The sequence below is a fragment of the Solea solea genome, chromosome 5, assembly GCF_958295425.1.
Source record: "Solea solea chromosome 5, fSolSol10.1, whole genome shotgun sequence".
Lineage (NCBI taxonomy): Eukaryota > Metazoa > Chordata > Actinopteri > Pleuronectiformes > Soleidae > Solea > Solea solea.
Window position 1 is genome coordinate 22,654,525 of NC_081138.1, and position 22,995 is coordinate 22,677,519.

The 22,995-nt window shown below is 42.4% G+C and overlaps 3 protein-coding genes across 6 annotated transcripts; 1 reads left to right on the forward strand and 2 right to left on the reverse strand.

Annotated features, from left to right (window-relative positions):
• Nucleotides 1-138: 138 nt before the first annotated feature.
• Nucleotides 139-12,080, reverse strand: wdr59 (WD repeat domain 59). 4 transcript variants are annotated; one of them, XM_058628887.1, is made up of 26 exons: nucleotides 11,981-12,080; nucleotides 11,130-11,179; nucleotides 10,667-10,802; nucleotides 10,281-10,366; nucleotides 9,909-9,989; nucleotides 9,741-9,778; nucleotides 9,541-9,629; nucleotides 9,316-9,432; nucleotides 9,137-9,214; nucleotides 8,878-9,034; nucleotides 8,699-8,778; nucleotides 8,175-8,304; nucleotides 7,583-7,674; nucleotides 7,104-7,268; nucleotides 6,759-6,854; nucleotides 6,232-6,336; nucleotides 6,007-6,128; nucleotides 5,702-5,855; nucleotides 4,837-4,893; nucleotides 2,848-2,981; nucleotides 2,158-2,352; nucleotides 1,765-1,915; nucleotides 1,274-1,355; nucleotides 1,073-1,184; nucleotides 728-870; nucleotides 139-640 (listed from the first exon to the last, which is right to left on the reverse strand). In XM_058628887.1, the coding sequence occupies exons 1-26, from the start codon at nucleotides 12,032-12,034 to the stop codon at nucleotides 405-407; spliced, it is 2,940 nt and encodes a 979-aa protein (XP_058484870.1). In that variant the 5' UTR covers nucleotides 12,035-12,080; the 3' UTR covers nucleotides 139-404. The 4 variants fall into 4 exon arrangements, with proteins under 4 accessions (XP_058484870.1, XP_058484869.1, XP_058484872.1 ...); XM_058628886.1 differs by having other exon boundaries at nucleotides 9,316-9,450; XM_058628889.1 differs by lacking the exon at nucleotides 4,837-4,893.
• A 374-nt stretch (nucleotides 12,081-12,454) lies between these two features.
• Nucleotides 12,455-18,365, forward strand: nob1 (NIN1 (RPN12) binding protein 1 homolog). The gene is made up of 10 exons (XM_058629122.1): nucleotides 12,455-12,601; nucleotides 13,841-13,973; nucleotides 14,380-14,513; nucleotides 14,659-14,730; nucleotides 14,850-14,990; nucleotides 15,500-15,631; nucleotides 16,167-16,373; nucleotides 16,694-16,791; nucleotides 16,959-17,103; nucleotides 17,524-18,365. The coding sequence occupies exons 1-10, from the start codon at nucleotides 12,533-12,535 to the stop codon at nucleotides 17,791-17,793; spliced, it is 1,401 nt and encodes a 466-aa protein (XP_058485105.1). The 5' UTR covers nucleotides 12,455-12,532; the 3' UTR covers nucleotides 17,794-18,365.
• cog8 (component of oligomeric golgi complex 8) lies at nucleotides 18,245-22,969 on the reverse strand. The gene is made up of 5 exons (XM_058629121.1): nucleotides 22,488-22,969; nucleotides 21,701-21,908; nucleotides 20,343-21,167; nucleotides 20,046-20,214; nucleotides 18,245-19,309 (listed from the first exon to the last, which is right to left on the reverse strand). The coding sequence occupies exons 1-5, from the start codon at nucleotides 22,814-22,816 to the stop codon at nucleotides 19,008-19,010; spliced, it is 1,833 nt and encodes a 610-aa protein (XP_058485104.1). The 5' UTR covers nucleotides 22,817-22,969; the 3' UTR covers nucleotides 18,245-19,007.
• Between the last annotated feature and the right edge of the window lie 26 nt (nucleotides 22,970-22,995).

Genomic DNA, 22,995 nt, shown 5'->3' on the forward strand with positions numbered 1-22,995 from the left:
GTAGTTGTTTTGTGTCTTTGAAAAAGACACAAAATGTGGATGTTCTGGATTCTTTGCTCCTGAAAAGGTGAATAGCTTTGGTTTATGGACAAAACAAAACTTAAATCATAAATAATGAATCTTTAGGGAAAAAAAAAATTCATGTGCAAAAAGGTGTCTTTATTCTCTTTGATCCCTGTCGGGCTGTCATGACATTGTAATGTGTGAAAATGTAAATTTTCCTTCATAATGACACTGGAGGAGATGATGTAAGGATGATCATCTTTTGACATCCATGCAAGTCTTTCAAGTAGACACCCCACTCTGGACTGGGTTGGACAGGCTACTACTGTCTTGAGGTTTTGTCTGTGTTGGGTCTTCTCAGATAAGTGACATCAGATGGACATTAGATCATCTGTGTCGCATCAGAAGGTGCTCTGCATCAGACAGTGGCAGCCGCAGCCGGCCGGACACTCGTCCTGTCGACGAAACCATTCCATCATGTGACTGGTGTGTCCTCCGTGACCGCAGCTCAGACAGAAGTTGGAGGAGCCTCGTACGGCCACGTGACAGATGGCGCACTGGAAGGTCAGACGTTTGCAGACGGCACACTGCGTCCCGCGAGCCTGACTGCGACAGTGACAGCAGTACACACCAAACTCTGCAGAGAAAACAGACGGAGACATTCAAACTTGTTAGTAATGTGTCGGCAGAGGTTCAGGGTGCAAGTGTTGGTAGAAGAACATACCGATGCCTTTGTGAGGTTCTGGAGGACAGGAGGCAAACTTGAGGACGTCGGCTCGTTTCTCCCGCAGACCCCAGCGGTACAAGATTTCACCATAACACTTCTTGAAGTCATCAAACTGCAGTGTGTTGGCGGGGTCCAGCAGTCTGTAAAAGGAAAGGAAATGACATCACAGTTCACAGCAGTTCTTTTATAACCGCTCATCTTTGACCTCAATGGAAAACCTCAGGAAAATCTGAAGAGTTTGTAAGGACTACGGAAAAGACAACAGCAGGCTGTAAAGAAACCACTACATTTCAAAGAATTCCAGATCACTTCAGTGACTTCAGAAAGGCGGCACTACCTCACCTCTTGTTCATGTCGTGCTGCTCTCGCTCTCTTTCCCGGGGATCTGTGTAACCCGAGTTTCCATAGCGATAGTCATCGGGAGAGGATTCACCCCAGGGGTTGGTTTCGGGGTCTGAAAATGAAATGTTAAAATTATACACGTTGATAGTGAGGAAAGTTGTACCGCAGCAGAGCAGTGTGTGTGGCGCTGTTGAGTCTCACTTGTGTTCCAGGTGGTTGCAGTGATGGATTCAGAGGTGCTGGAGCACGAGCCAGAGGTGACGGAGCTGGAGCAGTAGCTGGACTGGGACGACAACAAACGCATTACATCACTTACTGTCCGGAACAGCAACTTGATGCAGAGACAAGTGCTGCTGCTGCTGCTGCTGCTGCTGCCTCTAATGATAAATAATGTAGACTTAACTGCACCAGGTTGTGAGTAGCTCAGTCTGGTGTGTTTACAGGGTTTGTCCCTGAAGGACATCACATCTCAAGATTGTTTGATACAATCTTTTCCTTTCTGATAGTCTGGGTCATAAGAATTGCTGACATTCACAGACCTCAGATGATACCTGCACCTTCCAAGTGTGTTGTTGAACCTATGTAGCCTTCAGTTAGTGTCAAACCCCCAATATTTAATGTGTCAAGCAGGTGTAGGTGCACTGGAGGCTCAGAAAAGAAATCTGACTGAGAAGAAGACGACACAGACTTACATATCGAGAGTGGTGCGGGGGCAACATGGACGAGCGTGATGGCTGCTGTCCATACAGAGAATAACTGTCTGGAGGCGGCGCCTGTGTTCTGAACACACTGCACAGCATGGCCAGAGTCTGAACGTCACTCATGTGACTGTAGTGGTCCAGGCTGAAACACAAATGGACAGCGTTTAATGTCAGGCCACATTTAAAGGACGTTTTTTAACATGTGGTTGTACTGAAGGTACCGCACCTCAGTGTAACAGTTTTACAAATCATTATCCTGTTTAACACTTAATTTTTATCAAAAAATAAAAACTACTGACTGCTAAAAGAGAAGCAGAAGTGCACTGCCCACATCATTGTACTGTACACCAGTAGATATGTCCAGGACCAAACAAACAGACTCACAGAGTCTCCAGCAGGTGGCGTCCAAATGGGTGTCTGGCCCACGGAGTCTCTGTGTCAGGGTCTGGATCTGGACTCAGGTCCTGACTGGTCGCTGCAGATGCCAACGCCCACACCTTTGCCACGTCTCTGCGTCCAACAGTGAGCGCTGCTGCTGCGTTCTTCTGACATGTTTCCTGAATGTCGTTCACATTAAGACTGAACGGAACAAAAAAACACAATCTATCGGATGGAAATGACGGAGACGTAGAGCATGACTTCACAGACAGACACAGAGGAGACAACAGGACGGCAGCTTTTGATCAAAGTTGTCTCAGCTTTAAAACAAAAAATGAAAAAATGCTTATTTCAGTGTCTTAGAGCACAGAGTGACGTCATCTGACATCTGAAATCTGGCCCTTTCATTCTTTACACTTAAATAATAGAATCACTTATTATATTTTTTTAACGAACCAATAAGATTCTTCTTCAGATACATAAAACAGCACAAATCAGTCATCACTCCATACAGAATGTAGTAAAAAAAACTACACCTCTAATGATTTTGATAACAAAATATCTTGATTGATTTCATAATCTGACTTTTTTCTTGATGAATCAAATTCATCAGCTCATCAGCTATAGATGTATATATTTTTAATCAGGTAAGCACTGATTCTGTCATCATTTGTGTTCGTATGTCTGCTCTCTCACATGTAACTCTCTCCCAGAGCTTTGTGGACAGGCAGGAGACAGGAGATCTCCTGGATGATGACTTTGCCGGCCAGTTTGATTGAACGGTTGCCGTAGTCCGTGCCCTCTCGCTTTGTCTTAAACCTGCGGGATTTCTGATGGACAGAAAGGAGGACAGAGGACAGAAGAGGGAGACAGCAGGTCCAGAGGAGAGAAAAACACCACCTGATTAAAAGTGATGTCGATGACCAATTACTGACAGAGACTGTTCACACTGCGAGACACTGACTGATGGAAAATCTCTGAATCTCTTCAAAGGCAAGAAAGCAAAGTCTCTGGGTCACTAACATTTGAGCTAATTCCTAACAGTATCATCTCAGTTAACTATCTCAGGACTTGGTTGTTTTAACCATTTAAGTTTCCAGTTTCCTGGTCAGGAGGAAAAAGGGTCAGCTGTTGAAAGCTGACCTGTCAGTGGACGTGCAACTGTGGCTGACAGTGACTCGCATTGTGAACACACGGTTAGTTTTCAGTTTCAATTAATAACAAATTAATGTGAATTCAGATGCGGTGATCTCAGAAACCTGCAGACATTAAAGGTTAGTGGAACGTGACGAGACCGACCGCATCAGAGAAGAAAACATGCAGCTGTTCAACTACAGGTTATGTGTCCTGAAGCTTCTCCTCACTGCTTCAACTTTTACTGACATTATTCAGATTATGACGTTTACATGAGATACTAATAGAGGTGGGCGATATGGGTATAATTAGTCGATAACCTTTAAAAAATGACCTTTGGATTTTATTTGATAATTGTCTAAATCATTCATTGTTGCTTACAGTTTATATCAATGGACACAATGCTTCAGGAAAAAACTCTTATTGTCTTTAAAATTAAGCATTCAAGTAAAATCTACATCATATAATCAAGTAAAATAATACAGTATATTCTATCATATTCCTGTTGACATGTTACAGAGCATAATCTGACGATGACTCACATGTACAATATGTCCACTGCTGTGAAAACTCCGAAAGCATGTTTATAACGTGGCAAATCATGAATATTCCATGTGTCTTAATCTGATTATTGCTTATTCTGACATTTTTGGATTATGTCTTTGAAGGTTCTCAGTCTACCAGGTCGTCTTTCCCAAGAGGCTTCTTCAGTTCTGAAGAATTCAGATTAAGGTAATCAGAAAAAGTGGGTCTGAATCTAGTTAACTTCATTTAGAATCTTGCTGACTATGTTACAACTGAGAATCTACTGACAGAACGCTTCAATGACAGCTGCTTTTATATTAAATGAACAATAATATAAATAAGACATGACTAAACATTAAGCTCTAGTATGTAATATTTTAACATATTAGATTAGATTCTAAATTTAGTTTTCAGAGATATGGATTGTGGATGTCTTTCATTAAAAACCTGTTTACCTGACTTTGATGAACAAACCAAATACCACTACAGTGTCTTATTCCAGTGTTTCCCAAACTTACTATGGGGACCCACTTTTTAAAGATGGCAAACTATTGTCATGACCCAAGTCCCAATATAAATCATGACATGAATAAATTTGTACATAATGTAGTGACTTATTTTTAGCCAACTTTATTTACACAGAAATCTTGACTGAAATGTGTTCTCCCGTGACCCATCTGTGGGTCCCGACCCAGTATTTGGGAATCACTGTCAAGTGTGCAAGTGTTTCAGTTTGACTGCCTTTTATTTAGTTATTTTTTCAACTATTCCGTGTGTCAGCATCAGTCTGACACAACTTTTCTCAAACTAGGCACGATGACAACATCAATGACACTTTGATTCAGGCTAACACATAATTCAAGTTAACGCTGTCTCAGCCTATGTTAGTCAGAGGAACATTAGCCGTCAGTTTCATGCAGACAACACAGTTAGAATCCCAATGTTGTTGCTGTTGTTGTTGTTAAAGAGAGAAAACCAAGAAAGGTGAGGGACGGGTGGGTTAATGGAGGGATAGAGGCTCAGTACCGGCCAGTCGTGAAGGGTTTGGACAGACCAGCGACGGGAGGCAGAGATTGGGAGCTTCTGATTGGGGGAAGAGTGAAAAGGAGGCGTGGCCCACAGCCGCATGGCGACAGGTGATTGGCCGGAGGAAAAATAAAAAATAAAAAAAAAGTAAAAATAAATAAAACCCAATCAGGGAGACAGAGACTGAATGTTCACACAGAAACACCAAGATTTTATCACAGGGAGACATTGCTTCACATTCCCACACTGAGAGAACAGCTCATGAAAACACTGGGAAAGTGGCCTATGATGGACACAGGGCTTCACATGGTGACTGTTTAACTAAATGATTTTTGTCAAAAATGTATGTTTTCTATACAAAAACAGGGCAATGAGTTAGAACCAAATATATTTGTGATAATCAGTATGTTGCTCTATGTGTCTGGATTTTTCTTGTGTGAAAAGAAACTGCAACTTTTATTTTGAAACTTTTGCAGTTGTGTTTTCAGTGCAGGTAAACATAAACAAAAACCTTTGTGCACAATGAAGCCCGTGCTCTCTTCCCAATTGGTTCTCATCAGTCATGACCTGACTACCAAAAGTGAATCAAACCACTTTGGGTTAAAACAAACCCTTGCTTTTTGTTTTAACTGCAGAGGAGATGACCAGCGAAATGTGTGTTTACGACACGCAGCAATAAGTCAGAACGCCACATCTCTGTCCTCATCAGATTAATGGGGAAATTAGTTTTATGCTCACTCACTTGTTTTGTCTTTATTGAACCTTTTGTTCACATTAATGAGTTGAACACTTTTCAAAGCACATCAAAAACAAACGTCACTTTTACACAACTGTACAAATGTACAAATGTGTGTGTGTGTCTCACCCGTTCTTTGTAATAAAAGGAGGAGATGGAGACGGTGTCTTTGTCGGAGCGAGTCGGGCTGCCACTGTACAGCCGCAGTGTGCTCTGAGACTCTGAACGCATCTTCATCGGCGTCAACACGCCACTGTGATAGGCCGACAGAGCGGACAGAGACCTACACACACACACATTAAACACACGTTATTAAAAGGAGCAATCCACAATATTGTGATAAAGAAACATCTTCATTTACCTTCAGACAAGTTTCTATCTACAAGGAGAAAAGAAGCTGTTTGTGTATCTGATGTATTTTATTATACTGTAACCTGGGAGTGGGCTCAGAGGGCGGGACAGAGCGGTGCATGGTGATTGGTCGCATGAAGTAGACAAGACAGCCAGTGCCACAGAAACGGGCCCCGGACGTCCGAGGGAACGGGATGTTGGCGTCCTAGAAAACGGTAAGATACATTTCTGCCACAGCATTGTCTCCAATAAAGAAACATCTTCATTCAATGTTTTGCCTCTTAGATGCTGGTTTGACTGTTGGTTACCTGATAGGAGCCGTACATGTTGGTGACCCGAGGAAACGCCTGCAGGGCAGGAGTGACGGGGTTAGAGAGGATGAAAGGACCAGAGGCTGGACCGTCCTCCTGAGTCTGAGGCAAGGACATGAGGGGACACAGACACACGCACATAGATTTGACAACAGCTGATGTGCAGGTAAACACACAGGTACCTATTACAAACTGAGAAACTACGGCTCTTTTGTTTTTTCTTTGACTTTTTATTGATGAAAATCTTCATCCTCTGAACTGTTGTTTTGTGTCATTTTCAGCATTAAACCACAGTATTAAAATTTAGGTTCTACCCTGGTCCTCCACTGCCTACATTTTCATTTTTTGCTTACTGTGATGACATCATTTCTTTCTCCATATCTTTAAAATCTGACTGAAATATGACTATGGCTTTGTTTTCAGATATATTTGAACAGGCAAGCATGCAAACATCTGTTTTTTTTTTAGAAGCTTACAGGCTTTTGGTGCATCCTGTCAGCCTGTGTGTGTGTGTGTGTTCTCACCATATCGGACTCCAGACAGGACACCAGCTGACGTACACACGGCTCCAGACAGTTCTGATTCCTCTTCACTTTCTGAAGGGACGTGTCTGTCAGGATCTGAGCACAGACAAAGACAGAGCTGAATTCACCTGTCCAGACTGACATCTGAACTCAGGAAATAACATCCTCGGATACACGTCTCCAGTCAGGTTGTCAGAGAGAAGCATCTGAACTCAGGACACCATCCTAAGTGACATGTCTGAACTCAGAATGTCCTCATGGACACGTGTCAGTAATCTACAGTGACTGTACAGAACTGTGTTTTACAGTGTGCTGCGGTGGTGGTGAGTTCAGGAGCATCTGTACCTTTTGGATCTTAGTCTTCATGGTGGAGGGGATGGTGGTGGGGGAGACGAACTGGAAGGTCGGTGCAGCGTTGTTGGGATACTGCGCAGGAAACTTCACCACCAGATGAACCTGGTGGCTGCCAAAGTGAGCCGAAACCACACAGCTGCAGTTCACCGCATCCATCTACACACAAAATCAGACACAGCAGAAGCCTGTTAAGGGAATAGTTCAGGTTCTTTGAACCTCATATTATCTACACGTGTTCAAGTCGACGCAATCTGAAGAATATATTCACTGCTTTATTTCACTGTTAGAGAATCTTTTCTGAGGCTTTGTAAACCGCTAACTCTCCTGCACACTCCTGGTAGCCATTTTTCTCACGCTGATTCATGGCAAAGTGGGTGGGGACACCACAGCCAGCTCCGACTATACTGCATGTTTCAGTACCTAAAAAGAAATCAGAAGTATATCTTTAACGTGAGATCTTGCAGTCTCACCTCCACATTGACATTTCTGATTTGCAGGTTGACCAGAGAGAACTCCTGCTGCAGGGTCTGGGGGAGACCTGAACCCAGAGAGGTGCCCAGATCTGAGGGTGGAGGCAACAGACAAACGACAGTTCAGGGACGACAGGTCAAGGATACACCAAGGACAGCTTATCATTGACTGGTGACTTCACATTACTTACAAACACATGACATGGAAAACTACACAAGTCAGTTTTTTCAATATCTGGAGCCAGATGCAGAAAAAAATGACTTTCATTCAGGATTTCACATTCATCTCTTTAAACAATATCCATCATGATGATATCTCACTCTTAACTTTCAGGAAATGATCAAGAAATGTAGACTACTTTATCCTATTTTACATTTTTATTATTACCCCACACAAAGAGGTAACATGACCTGTTTGCATTTAGTCTGTCTGTGAGCACCACAACTCACAAGTAAGAGTTTTGATTTGGATACATTTTTGAAGTGTAGTAGATTATCTTAAAATAAATGTTAAAATAAAATGTTTCACAAAATCACGTGGTCATAACTGAGTCACATATATAACAATGTAACTGAAGCTTTTCCGTCTCACCCTGTAGGTTTCCAGCAGCAGGACCAGTACTGTGTTGACTCTCCAGCTCCTGAGAGGACAAAGACTTATCTGTCTCCACGTTCAGAGACATGTCCTCCATCAGGTCCTCCACCATATCACTGACACACAGCTACACAACAACAACAACAACAACCGTCAAGAGCATGACATGCACAAGCTTTAGGTCTGTCTGAGGCCGAGTCCACACGTGTGACAGCAGCTGTGTCTCTGCTGTGTCTTCTGCTGTGTTTTACACACAGAATACTAATTTAGTAATTTAGTTTTGAAATGCTAGAGTGCCTTAACTTTGAAAGAGGTACAGTTTGTGACTGGTATAGACATTAAAACTGTGGTGAAAGATCATTTCTGCAGTCTATTTTGCTATGAAATGCACACTAAAAAAATAGACTACAAGTGTAGTTTCACAAAGGGTGGCAGGTCTCATGCAGGCAGTGCAGTTAACATGTGTGCCACGAACATGTCCAGTGTGGACCCTAAATGTGTGTCACTGGCTGCACACTGACCCTCTGCAGCTGAGGATCCACCCTCCATATCCTCAGTGTCTGATCTCTGGACCATGTGACCAGCTGGTAATCCTTCGAGCCTGTAATGTCAGCAGAAACATAAACAACAACAATAAGCAGATATTAACACAGATCTGTTTTTTTGTCATATTTGCATTACTTTCAGTGTGACTGGTCACCTTCTTTCTGCGGCCTCCACCGGAACTCAAGCACCACATCGTCGTGTCCGACAAAGGCGTGGACGGGACTGTTGAGGTCAAGCGTGCTCCACAGTAACAGACTGTTCTCTCTCCTCAGCTGAGGAACCATCACTGTGACCAGACCGTTGGAGAACGGCTGAGACCACACACACAAATAATATGACATTGTGAACTTTGACCTTTGACCTGATCTTGTTCCATATGGTTTCCTATATGAGCTCAGGAGTTGATTACTCACCGTGTACCTGGCCTTCCACACTGGCACCTGACAGGAAAGGATGTTCAAGTACTTCCTGGGCTGTCGGTAATCCCAAAACTTAACACACAGACAGTTTAATCAGACAGTGAAATACAGTATTTGTATCAGAGGTAGATTTGTGTCATTTTAAACTCTCAGTTTCTGAGTCCAACTCTCACCCTCACTGAGTTGTCCTGGCTGGAAGTGGCGAGGATGAACTCATTGTCTGGATGCCAGTCAAGGCCATGGATCTTGGACAAGTGAGCTGCAACATACTCCACTGCTGTGTTTGGTTTCTGTAGAGATGAAACCAGCTGATAAATCACAGAAAAGACAGACAGACAGACAAACGACAATTGATTTGAGTGGGGTTCAGACGTACTGAGTTGAAATCGGTCACTCACTCTTTTATCCCAGATCCGTACGTCTCCATCATGGCTGGACGCGAGCAGGTGCTGGTTCCTCTTGTTCCACTTCACCTGAGATGCCCCGGCTGCAAACACAAGAATAGAGTGACGTCCAGAGACAAAACAAAAAGGAAAAACACCAGTAAAGTACATTTCATGTGTTCTTTATAGAGGTGACTAGATATGATAGTACTCACCGACAGCAGACAGAGCCACCGTGGGTTTCCTAGTGTCTCTGTGGAGTTAGGGAGAGATCCATACTTCATAGTCAAGAATGGATTTAATTTGTTGATAAAGGTCATGAGACAAGAACAGATGCTAAAGGGATGTCTCTCCTATGCCACATCACAAATAATGTCTCTGACCTTGTGTCCCAGATGTAGATGTACGTGTCCACTGAGCTGGTGACCAGGAACTCCGGTTCAAACCAGGACCAGTCCAGATCACTGGAGACGGTGAACACATCGCAGAGAGTAAGTGAACACATCAAAGTTGATGAACACATCACAGTCAACCAACACGTCACAAAGTTAATGAGCACATTACACAGTTAATTAACACTTCACGTCAGAACACTGACACGAGAATCAGTGCAACACATTACAGTGAGCGTGTGAACACAGTCTGAGCAAACCTGTCTGATCGTATTGGATCAATCAACACACCGCAGTTAGTCAGTGAACACGTCACAGCGAGTTATGCGAAAATAGGTGATTGTGATTTTACTCTGTCATTACCTGATGACGCGTGTGTGTCCCTGCAAGGATGTGTGAACTTCTCCACAGCCCTCCCTCCATGAGTACAGATCCACACGCTGGTTACTCTAGACACACATACACAAACTTGTTTTTATATGTTAGTGAGGACACATCGTAGACATAATGCATTCCCTAGTCCTTATCCTTACCTCAACCATCACAATTAAGTGCCTAACCCTAACCCTAACCCTAAAACCCAGTTTTAACCCTGAAAAAGCCCTTTCAAGTTGTGGGTCAGACCCAGACCAAATGTCCCCACAAGGTCAAACTGTCCTCACAAAGATAGGTTTTGTATGTTTTTTGTGTACAAACACACTCAGTTCTTGTCAGGAACCTTTGTCTGATTTGTGAAGAGCATAACTCACCGAAGCAGCAAAGACATGGGACTCTGATTTGTGTGGGTTCCACTGAACTGTCCCCACATCCCATTTACTCTGTCGGCCAATTTTTCGAGGAGGTTCAGATGGAGCCTCCAGGTTCACCATGTACAGGAAGCGTCGCCTGAAACACATCAGAAAGTTACAATTTGTGATGACATTTTCAGACAGCAGATATCGGGGCCAAGAATTTTCGTTAGATTTTATTAGTTAAGCCTTTTGTTAAGTGGCTAATATGTCTGTTTTTCCAATCAGAGCGTGTGCAGCTGCATGCTCTCACTGGATATCAGTATTGTGATAAAAGTGTAAAAGGAAGTGTCATAAAACAGTAACACATGAAGTAAACATAGATTCTTTAATGGGAAGACAGTGTTTTTTTTTTTTAAATAGCCAACTCACTTTTCTGTTCCCACAATGAAGAACTATGTTGTGTTAATGTGCCTGAACTCACCCAGACAACACAGCATGAGAGCCCTGGCAGTCCACTGACATGGCGGTGGCCTGAAAACACAGAAGCAGCAGAAGAAGAAATAGGTGATGGTTGATCTGAAAGCTGCAGACAACATGTGTCAAACAGCTGAAATGTAAGTTCAAGTTTTACATTCTATGTGGAGGATCTGAAAAATTACACCGGTGTCAGGGTCGGTCAAGAAACGGGTGTCGTGATTTTCAGTCAGATTTATCAGCAGCTATTGTTTTTGGACTGTTGAAGGACTGATGAAATGGTTGTCAACTTCTTTATATCTTGACCTAGTGGTCACTTTTATGACTGTTAAATGTAAATATGATTTGGATTAAATAATCAGATTTATCAACAATAAATTGCAGCGGACGGTAGATTCCTTTTAAAATTGACCAATTAACTTGTTAGTTGCTGGTGTATAGCAGAAAATAAATAGTTGTTAATCTACAGTATATACTGATGAGAGGTGAATTCCCTGAAATAAGTGGTGTGAATCTGTAATTTATAGTTTACTGTGGCTGTGTACTTCTACACATGATTAATATTAGTTTGACATTCATTTACTTTCCCGAACTCGGGTCTTTCTTTCATGACGAAGCTCAACCACAACATGTTTCAATCCACGGATAAAGTAACGGATTATTCGGTTGGCATTGGTTAATCGATTAACCGCTGCTTGACAACACAGTGTGAAGGTTGGCATTTAGTCCGTGGCTTGTTTAGTGTTTGACGGTGTTAACGGGACTTTCTCGAAGGTGTTTCTCCGACTAACTGTTCTCCATCCGAACCGTCGCTTCCTTCGATTATTGATTACAGCATGGGTTTTTGAACTAAAATACCTGAGCATCCCGAAACTCCACCACCACATTCTCACTGCTCCAGCGAGCCGCCATCTTCCTCGTCTTCTACCGTCAACAAAACGTCACGTGACCCCGATGATACCTGACGCTGCGTTCACTGCATCTAAGAAAACTAACAGAAAACCAATCACACGACTCATGACATCAATTGTAGTCAGTTACTGTTATAATATTTTTTTGGTCCATATTGTATATTGTTTATTTGAATCACTATTACATAAAAACATTCAAAAGGTTATTTTTCTTCTAACCTCCCCCCTGTAACATCTAAAATACACGGACATAATTGATATTGTATCATATCATGGAAGAAAGCTGATGAAAATTAAAATATGGAACTTAACACAAGCAAATGTCAAATAAGTTTAAGGTTGTATTTTTCAAAATATTTGATAGTTCTACAGTTTGTAAATTGGCTCAAGTTCGGACAAGTGCCTTACAGATTTCCGACACGTATGGTGCGTTCGAGGCGTTGTCGTCACATGAGAGTGTCGTCTCATCTGGTTGGTCGTTGCTGGTCGTCAATCCAAGATGGCACTCACCCTAGTGGAGCATGTTGTGGCTGACGCAGGAGCATTTTTGAAGAAAGCTCCTCTTCAGGTGAGACTTTGTTCACGGTTACATCTCATGTTAGTGTTTTAATGATTGTAATGACAGGCCACTTGACCAGTTAGCCGTCTATGTGTCCGGTCCGTGTTCACTGTGATGGAGTCCGTAACAGTCTGTGGAGGAGGCCCACAGACACACGGACCATCATCACACTACAATAGAATTTAAAGCGACACAATATAGGATGTCAACCATTAGATAATGTCTCCAAGATTATCGATGGTGTTTACCATGGTATGGTCATGGTGTTTCTGATACGAATACACCACAAGAGATACCAAACTAACATTGATTCACCAAAAACGTTGAACAATTGTTCATCTGCGTTGTTACCTGCGTACACGTTTTTATCATCAACCATGTGAGAATGGTAATCAGGAGTGTCAGGTTCATTTTGAATAATTGTAATAGTACATCAGACATCAAATGTCTTGACTGCTTGGTCCCAAGCATGAGTGACTGTCCACCCTTGAGTCAGTGTATTCCCTATTCAAACATATCTTAAAGACACTGGATTTAAAAAAAAAAAAAACACACACAAAAAAAACAAGGAAATATCAACATATAACATTAATTTTTTTTGTTTTATTCAGATGTTTGTCCGATGTTTAAATTATTAATGGTCTTGCACCACCCCCCTTGAGAGCATGTTGGGCCTCTCTAGTCTCAAACTGCCTAGTGTCTAATTCGGTCAGTAGGGGGCCAGTCTATCTATTAATGAAATAAACCATACAGAAATAACTTGATATTAAGTGGCAGTCAGTCTGCATGAAATTGAGACTGGGTACAACAGTTTTAGGAAGACTATTTTGGTCAATCAGCCTTCTTGTTAAAAGTGGTTGGGAAGTGGAATTCCCTCCCCACTAATATTCAAGAGTAAACACTTGCATTGTTTAAAAACCGTCTTAAGCTTTGGTTAAAATACATATAAACGTGTAACCTAGAATAAATGTAATTGCACCAATGTGTTTCAGGTCAGACTACTATTTCAATTTACTGTAAACTCAATTTTTTTCTTGCTGCTATGTAGGTTAGCTGGCTATTTATATCCACTGCTTTGAAAAGGCCCTATCATATTTATATCCACTGATCTGAGGCTAGATCAATTATAATGTGATGGACCTTGTCATGTTGTTGTAATTGTAATACCTGTCTATTAGTTTTCATATCTATTAGTTAATGGATCAGTTGATTATTGATTGTGATCTTAAAATCTTTCTTGTGTTACAGGATATTGGCAAGAACATTTACACATTGAAAGATGTGGTGGACGAGATCAGAGACAAACCCACCAGGAGGAGTTTGTCCTTCCTGCCGTACCAGCTTCATTTCAAAGAGCCACATCCCGAACACATCAGACATGGTAACTGAACTCTACTTGAATAAACTAAAACTGAACACATAGTATATATTTACTATAATGGACTAAACTTGACCAAACCTCAACACATTAGAATTGGTAACTAAACTTGACTAAAATAAACTAAACCTGAACACATCAGACATGGAAACTAAACGCATAAGATGTAGTAACTAATATTAACTAAACCCATTAGGGGAGATTGTTTTGTGTCATTTTTGTGGTCTCTCTCCTCATCTGTTCCTACCGTATGTATTTTTGATGTTTGAGTTAGCCAGTGGTATAAATTTACTGTACTCTATTTACACCTCTACTTGTTGTTGCCAAAGCTGTCATGTGAGCATCTCACTGTGGTTCAGGTTTACTGAAATCCTTGGTAAGAATCTCAGTTGCGTTTGTCTCTCCCCAGTGACGGAGTTCTCAAAGAAGACCGGAGACTACCCGAGTCTTTCAGCCACGGATATCAAAGTCATGGCTCTGACGTACCAGCTGGAGCTGGAACACGTCGGTTCCGAACACCTCAGGAGGGAGCCAGAGGTCAAGGTAACTACCTACTGAGCAATCCGCTGCCACAAGAGTACCACGGTCACTGTGTTTTCCCCGTGCTTCCTGTCAAAACACAATCTTATTCAGCATGTTGACTCTTCATTTCCAGCAGAGAGTAACTTTAGTTAATGATGTGTTTCAGGTCAATATACAAAGCACACAGCAACACCCAGAGGCTCCGGTTAATCTTGCAGGATTTCACTTCCCCTCCCAGGTGAAAATCAGATGATAGTTTGACTCATCCAGGCCTGTTTGCTCTGTGATGGGGACAATCATTGTTACCACCTCTGTCCAAATGTGTCAAAAACTGTCTTCTCTTTGACATCTCTCCAGAAACCTGTGAAAAGTTCTTGCAGCAGACAGACTTGCACAGAGACAGTGACTCCAGGCCGTCATGATAGTGATAAGTTTAACAACTTCCAGTTTTGGAGAGAGCCGCTGCCATCCATCGACAATGATCTGCTGAAGTTACTGGTGAGTCAGACAGTAGGAAAGTCTTGATGTCCACACACATAGATTGCATCTGGCTTTGAGCCCTTCCATGTAGAGTATGCAACGATCTATAGTTGAATGGGCTCTTCACACCTATAAAGATTTGAACCGAACAGCAGCCAATCACGCCTGTAGTTTATATTAAACTGGAGTAAACCTGCAAATAAAAGGCACTCGACCGACTCCTTTCCTATTGCCATGAGAACAATTAGTCTTTCTGTTGTTTTCCTGCATTGAGTCATGTTTGAAGTCACAATCACGCTGTAAACAACACACCATGGAAGAGAGTGCTGACAGCATTTGTTACCTCCGCATCAGCTGAACAGGTTTAGATCACGGAACGGTGCAGTCCACAGCAGAGACTGTGAATAAATGCCAAAATAAAGTAATAGAAAGTGAATTTACTCTGTTCTCCTGGTTTTTATCCTCTGCACTGCAACAGTAGGGGACGAATATACATCTTGTTAAACCCCTTCTGTTTGTCGTTGCAGAATCCAGCCGAGGTTGTGAACAACAAACAGAAGCAGACGTCTCCTGTGATGTCAGACGGTGACAAGTTTAACACCTTCCAGTTCTGGAGACAACCATTGCTGACCCTTGATGAAGACCTGCTGGACTTACTGGTGAGCTTCCATGACTTATTTTATTGAGGATTACTACTACTGCCTCTGGTCTGCATCCAGACAGGTGTTTCAGCTCTGTATCAGAAGTAAGGTGCACATATACTGCCACAACAATCACATAACCTTTTACATGGGGGCATTTAAATATAGATTTTTGCCTCTACAGGTGTTTTGCTTAATTTCAGAAAATACTAAACCACAGTGATGGATTGTCAGAGCAGGGATTTGGTTTATTAAATGCTAAGGTGAAACTGAAAAAAAGTAACGCTTCTTTCACACTTAAATTAGCAGGTAACCTAAGGTCATTCATTTAAAAAAGGGAATATTGATTAAATCCGGAACCAAACGTGACATTTTAACCATAGATGTTTTTTGTCTAAGCCCAACAACTACCCGACAAATGGAAGCGCTACTTAGCCATGAACACGCATGCACACATAGATACACAGCAATAATCAGCTTCTGTGTGTCTGATTCCATCACAGATGGCTTGACAATGAACAAGGACAATGTGGTGACGTGTGTTTGTTTCCAGAAAGTGGACGGCATCTCGGAGACGAAAGATTGCCAGTCAAGTGATGAGGACAAAGAGAATGAGCCTGGAGATGAAGAGGAGGATGAAGATGACGGAGGAGGTTGGATCACTCCCAGTAACATCAAAGAGGTGAAGATGGACTCCCCTGATTGGGTGGCTCCTGCTGATGTCACAGTCGGATGTCTTACCACCGACTTCGCCATGCAGGTAACGGAGATCGTGCTTTAATAACTAAAGGTTTTCAGATGACGTCAAATCAGATCAGATCAGGGTCAAATGTTTGCTCTGACTAAAAAAATGGTTGGGCTGACCTCAAACCACAAGCAGTTTACGAGAGTTTTACTACATGTGGTTAGAAAATGTGATTATGTGATTTAAATTTATCGATAGATGCTGGAGATACAGTATCTATCCAGTACTAGTTCGTTATAGATGTTTACTTTGATTCAAGGATGACTTGATTTGCCACACAAATAATACAATGACCAACAGTCAATAAATTAACCTCTGACCTCTTATCTTTCCAGAATGTTCTAATCCAGATTGGACTTCATGTCCTCTCTGTTAATGGCATGGTGATCAAACAGGCGAGGAACTACATCTTGAGATGTCACGCCTGTTTCAAGTGAGTCAAATAAAATGGGACACAGGGTCAGTGAAGGGGTTCATCCTCTGGAGACAGACGGAGAGAGAGCAGCTCGGATATGTCTCTCTCTCTCTCTCCAGAGCATGTCCATCCTCAGGTTCCACTGTTAGTGCTGGTGCTTGACTCTGAATGTGCTTCGATTCCAGGACGACGAGTAACATGGACAAAGTTTTCTGTCCTCACTGTGGAAACAAAACTCTGAAGAAGTTGGCGGTGACAGTCGGCGAGGACGGCAGTATGAAGATGCATTTCTCCTCAAACCCCAAAGTGCTGAACCCAAGAGGACTGCGGGTGAGGAAAAGTAGTCGCATGACGATGCCAAATCCATAAACTAAAATGAAATGTCATCAAGGAAAACATTACATTAAACTGTGTTGGAAAAACATTCATATTTGAGGTATTAGATCAGGTATATTTAATATTATTTTAGGCCCTCAATAACTCATTTATATTTTGTTTTTAAATGAATTTTTGAATACTAGGGGATATACATTAACATATTTGCCCAACCCTATATAAAACAAGGGTTAGGGTTAAACCAAAATAAACCTTCATGTCAAGTATTTTTTACAGTGTATTATAGGGACAGAGGTTGACATTTTAAAACTCCACCAAAAGTTCCACACTTATGCCACATTTATCAAAAATATTAAGTTAAAAAAATGGTTCTTTGATTTTTTTTTTCTTTAATCCTCCTCTGTCTTGTTTCAGCACCCTCTGCCTTTGCCTCAGGGCGGTAAACATGCCAACAACCCTCAACTGGTGGAGGACCAGCAATTCCCCCAGCAGAAACTGTCCCGGAAGGCTCGCCAGAAGAACGACGTCTTCAACCCAGACTACATGGCCAACGCGTCGCCTTTCTGCGAGAAAGACATCTACAGCCGAGCGGCCAACCTGCAGATCCGAGACGGCCAGTGTGGAGGCGGCAGGAGACGAGCCAACCCCAACGCTGCCCGTAAGAAGTTTGTCAAAAAGAAGTGAGGAGTCGATGGAACCGTTTGGACTCGTGGTGATGCAATATCATCAGATCTGTTTGAGGTTCAGTCGAGATGCAGATGCCCAGCAATGTGCAGAGATTGTAACAGCTCCAACTAATTATGTGCCAGATTCTGTAGTTAATCAATACATCGTTAAAAACATCAGTCATGTATTAAATCTGCTGATTGACATCTGAGATACAAACATCAGCTGCTGAACACCAACTAACGGATGAGTCCAGTTCATTACAACCGTCTTACTCTTATTGTTAGGGCCCAAGCATGAATGCTAGGTATATTATTATTATTATTATTATTATTATTATTATTATTACTACAACAACAATAGAATCATGGACAAAACCATCAAATACTGTTTTGTTAGTGATTAAAGGTAGTATCAAAAATGTCATAAATGTGTATGGATGAGTTTGTGATAAAGATGTGGAGGACTGTAAGTTTAAGACCATTTATTTATTTTTTGTAATGAAGAATTGTCCCTGTACCAAAAGAACAGTAGGCCCAGAAAATGCATCATTAAAATAAGGCTTAATAAAGTAAGAACTGTTAAACATGTATCAGATTTACTCTATGCATATTGAACTGATGTGAAATTATAGATTCTGGACGAGAGAACATGTAAGAAAACCAACAAAAGAAATGCAAAATTCTCCTTTGGAAGTTAGTCTTAATTTTGGAATTACAACTTCATTAAACTGTTAGAAACCAATACAGCAGCCAGCTAGAGAAAGGTCACAGTTTAACATTTGAAATGTCATTGAAAACGTCATGCAGTTTTCCTCTCAGACACAAATGAGTCAGAACTTGGTGTTTTTATTTACACTGTCTGATGTCATGATAAATAACAGTGATTCTCTAACATTCATTTGGTCATATGCAGTCGATGACATCATCCCTGCAAAAGCGACATTCAGTGTACCTGAAATCTGAGTGAATGAAACGCAGTAGATGTGTTAACGGACATTAGAAACTAAAATTATTATTCAGTAATCAAAATAGATTAATTTAACATGGTATGGTTGTTAAATAATATTTTTCCTTATACACTTTTTTTTAAGTTCATAAAATCCTGAAAAGGTAAAATTGTCCATCACCAGGTCCCAAAAACTACAGCAGTTCTTCAACTTGTTCGTTGAGACTCCTCTCTAAACTTGGGAGATCATGAAATAATTTGATTCTCTTTCGCACCAGCGTCTGTTACTCCAGAGAAAACTCCTCATCTTGATCGTCAAAGTTCGCCTCTGTTGGTTCAGCAGTTGCCTCAGACTCAGGTTCTCTGGGACTGGACTGGGTCACTGAAGGTTCTGGATCAGTTACTCGTTCTTCGTGTGGCGTTTCAAACTTCAGGCTGCTCAGCTCACTGGAGATATCGACCTCGGGCACCGGCAGTGGAGCTAACGCTTCCCTCTGTGGAAGCACAAAGTCCAGAGGCTTGAGGACCGCAGCGAGGTCAATGCAACCCAAACTGTCATACTTTTGTAGCTGAGTTGGAGCGACGCCTGCAGAGAGACAAAGAACATGTTCAGAATGGTATTTACTTTTTACCATTTATAAATATTATCAAGTAAAGTGGTAGAAGATGGATGGAAAATGCTGCACCAACCATTCATGGTCAAACACAGTACAGTTTGTCCACATGACCTATCTACATACATAAGTGGATCACTGCCACATGACAAACTTGAAAAATAAGTTGAGAATTTGTATTTAAGTGCAAATGATGCTTTTTTTTTCCTTGTGAAGGGAATCATCTTTAGCTTGTTGCTGAGCATCATGCGTTTAGACTGTTTATTTCTTTTCTCTCTCTCTCGCCACTCAGGACTCTTTCAGACAACACCAGGAGGAAGCAAAATGAGGAAGAACAGAAGGATGAAGAGGAAGTAGTGGCTGAAGGAGGATTAGGTGAAGAAGAAAGAGGAGGAGAAGGTGGCTGAGGTGAAGGGAAGGGATAAGGTGGAAAAGGAAATTGAAAATGCAAAGAAGAGGTTTAAGATAGAGATGGAGACAGAGGGAAAGAAGAGGTGAAGGTAGAAGTGGTGGAAGAAAAGGAGGTTGAACAAGAAGAGAAGGTTATTGGAGATTGAAGATAAGGTGCTTTCCATTAAAATATTTGATCTCTTTTAAGCATTTTTCCCCCAAATATATTTTCAGGTCTGAACCTGAAAGTGCTCAGTTGGATAATTAATGTTTATTGGTTACTGACAACAGCATGAAGGAAAGCAGAACGCTCCTCACCCAGAATGAGGGCCACCTGCGCTGGAGGAAACAGGACCTGCAGGCAGCGGTTGAGGAACGGCAGCAAGTCTTCAGCGTACGAGCAACAGAACTGAACAAACAGCTCCTTCTCTCTGCTGCTGAATGCCGACTCCTCTGCCCGGTGGAACACGAGAATCTGACGGGTCACCTGACAGGAAAAAAGAACTGTAACATAGCAGAGCTCAACATGACTGATGTTAGAGCCATGTAGGCATGGTCTCATAACAGTAACAGATTTCCAGGTGTGTCATGTGACCAGAAACTGCTGCTGCTTACCATTTTCAGAGCACCCTCCAGACACCTGGTTATATCCTGGACCAGGCCTACAGGGCAGCAGAGCCGGAGGTCATTGAAGGCAGTCAGTATGTTGTTGAGGAAGCAGGCCAGTGGCTGGAAGTCCAGCAGGGACATGGGGGGCTGCAGGGTGCCAGGCTGGATGCTGGGGGCCACAGGGGGAATGGTCCCTCCCAGTACTGAAGGCAGAGCAATTAGTGTATACAGGTTCATGTCTTCTTGGAATTTGTCCACAGCTTCTTGCACAGCTCTGCCAAATGTCTCTGCTGCCACCCTCTGGAACATGGGCGCCAGTTGCCCGCGGAAATCTGCCCCCACTCTGCTAAAGGAGAGGCCAAAGTACATGCACTGACCCAGCAGGGAGTCCAGACGCCCCCCCACACCCCGCTGCAGGTCCCTCTCTAATGTCTCCAGAAACTCAGACATTTTCTGCACCAACCAGCCGTGGAAGATTGCACCTTCATTCACCACCACATGCTCACCAGCAGGGGGCACCAGTGGGTCCTCATCAGAAAAGATAGCTCTGTACTGGGTGATAATGTCAAACAGGTGAACTCTGCAGGCCTCTATGGTTTTGGTGATGTGGAAATAGGGGTCATCTTCGGGGATGGCAGCCAGGATGGAGTTCAGCCAGGTGCCACGGGCCTGTAGGAACTTGACTCGCAGCTCTGCCTCTGTAAACACGTCCATCCTCCGCAGGTAACCAATGACACGCAAGCAGACAGGAAGCTGCGAGTTGCTGCGCAGCTGCTGCAACAGCTGGTTGAGCATCAGCTGAGTCGACTGGCGCACCTCGCGCACGATACCCTGAAAAGGCAAGATGCCGGTTTTAGAGATAAAACGGAAAAATAACTTTTATTATCAATAAATCCTCCAGTAAAAATCATGATCTTAAATTTCACAGAATAAATAAATGATAGGCTTAAGATGTGATCAGGAGATTAGGTTTCACTTTGACAGAATACCCAACAGAAAAAGTGGCAATTTAACATTAATTCCATCCATTTGAATACTCTGACTTTTAAAAATATTCCAAATCCCGAGTAGCAGTAAAGAATCTCTGTGGTTCAGCGGCGGTTAAATCTTCAAACCTGCTGAGTGTGAGAAAAGATTGAGCCTAAAACATAAAGAAACAAAGGGAGCTTCTCCACTACGGATAATGAAACATATTTCATATTAACAACTTTAAATCTCAAAGTCAAAAGTTATAAGTTCAAATGTACAAGCAGTCCAAAGCCTAAACGCGCACACACATGTTTGAACTATCATCGTCTCCCTCCCTCCTGACTTTTAAGATGAAAATGAAATGAGAACAGTATTTTAGCTCCTCCTGGACTCACATGAATGACTTGGATGGAGGAGTGTTTCTTCTCCAGCCTCTTGGCATACGCTGCCAACTCTAGAGCCTCCTCATAGTATCCGTTTCGGACACAGGTGTCCATGAGCTGGGGGATCTCCAGAATCTCCAAGATCTCAGTGTGGCGGTTCAGCGTCAGGCTGTTCATCCTACGACTGACACCTATGTCATCTGCCTCCTTCACAAAGCCCCTGATGAGAGAAAGAGGCACAATGAATGAGTGACTTCATCTTACACTGCCCATTGTTATTGGGCATGACAAAATATTTCAGTGAGGAGAAATGCAAACATGAAAAGAGATTAAAAAACAATACATACTATAATATAATAAGGTTTGAAATTATAGTGTAATTGAACTACAGTGCCTAAAAGATAAGAGAATCGCATGTATTGCCTTTAATAATGCAGTAATTTAAGTACTGATATCAATTTTCATATACTTTACCTGTCCTTCTTAAAGAAGGGGGAGGAATTATAGTCTAAAGTCAAGTGAATTTTATTTATATAGCCCAAAATCACAAATACAATGTGTCTCAAAAGGCTTCCAATGGGTGACACCCTCCCTCCTTAGACCATCACATCTAGTGAGGAAAAACCTATAATCTAAAAAGATAAAAACGATAAAAGACACATAACACATAAAGGTGTCAACCTCAGTCTACGAAGTGTCTCTGGCAAATTAATAATTATGGTTGTTTGATAAAGATGCATTTCAAGTCATTTCATCTCAGCCATTATTTTTGTGTCATCAGTGACCGAGCAGCACCGACCTGCATTTCTCCCCGAAGCCTGGAAGCTTGTCCAAAAGCCGGGACACGCTACTTTCCACCCGTCCGAAGTCCCGATAGATGTGTTTGGTGCAGTCGGCGGTGCGAATGAAGGTCTGATAGTTGGAGAATGCCAGCTCCCGGGTCTGCTGCAGGATCTGAGCCCGCTCCTCCGCCAGTCGCTCCGGCTCCCGGCTCAGTTTCTCCACCCCAAAGGAGCTTAGCTCAGAGAGGTAGACGGTGAAGTCCGGGTTGTCTCTCCAGCTGTCCGGGAAGCTGTCCTTAAAGATAGACGCCAAAATACTCTCGTCTTCCACGTCTACCGCCGCCATGTTGGTTCAGGATTCAGCTCTCGCTTGTGGTATGTCAGCGACACAAACCCGTTCGGACTGGACTTTGCACAAAGCTTTAAAGAGAAAGGTGCATTGGAAATGTTAATATTGTTCCTATAATCACACCTCAAACAGAGAGAGAGAGAGACAACCAGCCTTCTTCCGGATTGTTTTCCATG